The following is a 1,783-nucleotide window of genomic DNA, read 5'->3' as shown; positions in this document are numbered from 1 at the left end:
CCAGCACTGACCCCTGGGGAACACAACCCCATGACTAGCTGCCAACTGGATGTGGCACCATTCACCACTACTCTCTAGGCCCAGCCATCCAACCAGTTCTTCACCCAGCGGAGAGTGCATCTGTCCAAGCTGTGGGCTGCCAGCTTTTTCAGGAATTTGGTTTTTTTCCCTATGGATAGGGTGAGCAGCATTGTTGCCACAATCTGTCACACCAGATTTGCTCTTCTCTTAAAATACACATACATCGCTTATTTGTTAATTGTTATTAAATCAGAAACATTAAATTGTTTCTGATCTGGCACCGGTTTGCTTTCAAAGAACTCACGATTCATGCAAGTAATTTTAGGCATATCCCATCTTCCATTCCCTTGACACCGGATAGTTGGAATGTGACGCTGGATGAAACCATCTTTGCAGTGATATCTGATAAGAGAGTTGATCTCGTAGCGAGATTTCATCTTCCCAAAGGTCTTCGCATTTTCCACAACAGGAGGCTGACCACAAGCGACTGAAGGGGAGAGAGAATATCACAAAAAATGTCAGTTTTTCAACCCAGTTTTGATTGTGACTGACTTCTGAGCCCTGGCTAAGGGAACCTGTCAAGGGACCTCAGTTAGACTCCTAAGAGGCACATCCAAACAAGGACAGGGGGTTCAAGTTTTCCTGTAGTTCTCCAGTATTGTAGACCAAATAAAGTAGTGATTAACATTGGAAAATGACAGATATTGTGGTTTATATCACCTTTTCAGTTTAAATTTTGATGTAAATTTGAGCCAAAAAGGTTGGAGTGCTCACACAAAGAAGTGATTTTTTTTCACTGGAAAGCTACAAAACCTAAAATCCAGTGAAGTTACTGCAGGCATTGAAAAATAAAAGTTCTCATTTTCAACAATTCTCAGGTCTTTCTAAATGACAGACTGTTTAAAAGGACTTGAAACTGACGGATCCATGTAGGCCCAGAGACTGTATTAACAAGAAGTTGTAAATGACAATTTAGCGATTTATTCTATTGTCACTGGAAAGTTTGTACCTGTTCCTTTCTTGCAGGTATAGGTAAGGTGATAATTGCATGGTACATCATTCCACTGCCCGTTCTCATGCCAGATTATAACCACACAATCTTCTCCAGCAGAAAAGAAGCTGTCTGGCTGGTTTGGTCGCCAGTTCTCATATTGCTGCAGAAAAAAAGGAACAAAACCATTATTCCTGGTGCTGGAGAATATTTGCATTCCATTTAACAGAAGAGCAAATGATATCACCTTTGGTGAAGAGCAATCTTCACAGTTTGATTCAGGCTGTTAAGTATGGACTAAACAAAGATAGACATATAATATCCTCCCACTCTATTAACAGATTATCTCAATGGGAAAAAATATTCTGGTCTAATTTCTCATTTACTGTAAACTGATGTCAGGTGAACAAAGCAAAGTGATACAATTCAGTCCAAGGAAAACCGTATCCTAAGTGTCTCAAAAACACTCCTCCATAGACAGACATGAGGTGGAATGCCAGAAAACACAGAAAATAGTGCATAACCCTTTTTAGTCCACATCTAATAAGTGGCAAATTACAGCCTTGCTTCTCTGACTCATATTATTTATTCTCTGACCTCATTTAATGAAGCCACTCAACAGGATGACGTGCAGAATTAGGTATAACATAAGTGAAAGTGTCAGAATGTGGCCCCAGACCACTGGAGATTGGTGTTTCCATTAATCATGCTAGGTGGCAGACTGAGCATAGACAGCAGGCTTTCAGCTTTAGAAATGGTGATGCAAATTTG

At 40.4% G+C, this 1,783-nt stretch overlaps 1 protein-coding gene across 1 annotated transcript; it reads right to left on the bottom strand.

Annotated features, from left to right (window-relative positions):
- Positions 1-325: 325 nt before the first annotated feature.
- LOC103808612 (versican core protein-like) lies at positions 326-1,175 on the bottom strand (the record flags this gene model as incomplete). The annotated part of the gene is made up of 2 exons (XM_009081405.1): positions 326-508; positions 1,031-1,175. Coding segments are annotated over 2 exons (328 nt in total), but the record flags the coding sequence as incomplete, so codon positions are not given.
- Positions 1,176-1,783: the final 608 nt, after the last annotated feature.

Source organism: Acanthisitta chloris, unplaced genomic scaffold (assembly GCF_000695815.1).
Source record: "Acanthisitta chloris isolate BGI_N310 unplaced genomic scaffold, ASM69581v1 scaffold42788, whole genome shotgun sequence".
NCBI lineage: Eukaryota > Metazoa > Chordata > Aves > Passeriformes > Acanthisittidae > Acanthisitta > Acanthisitta chloris.
Note: the sequence above shows the minus strand (reverse complement) of the source record. Positions and strands in the feature narration are given on the sequence as shown.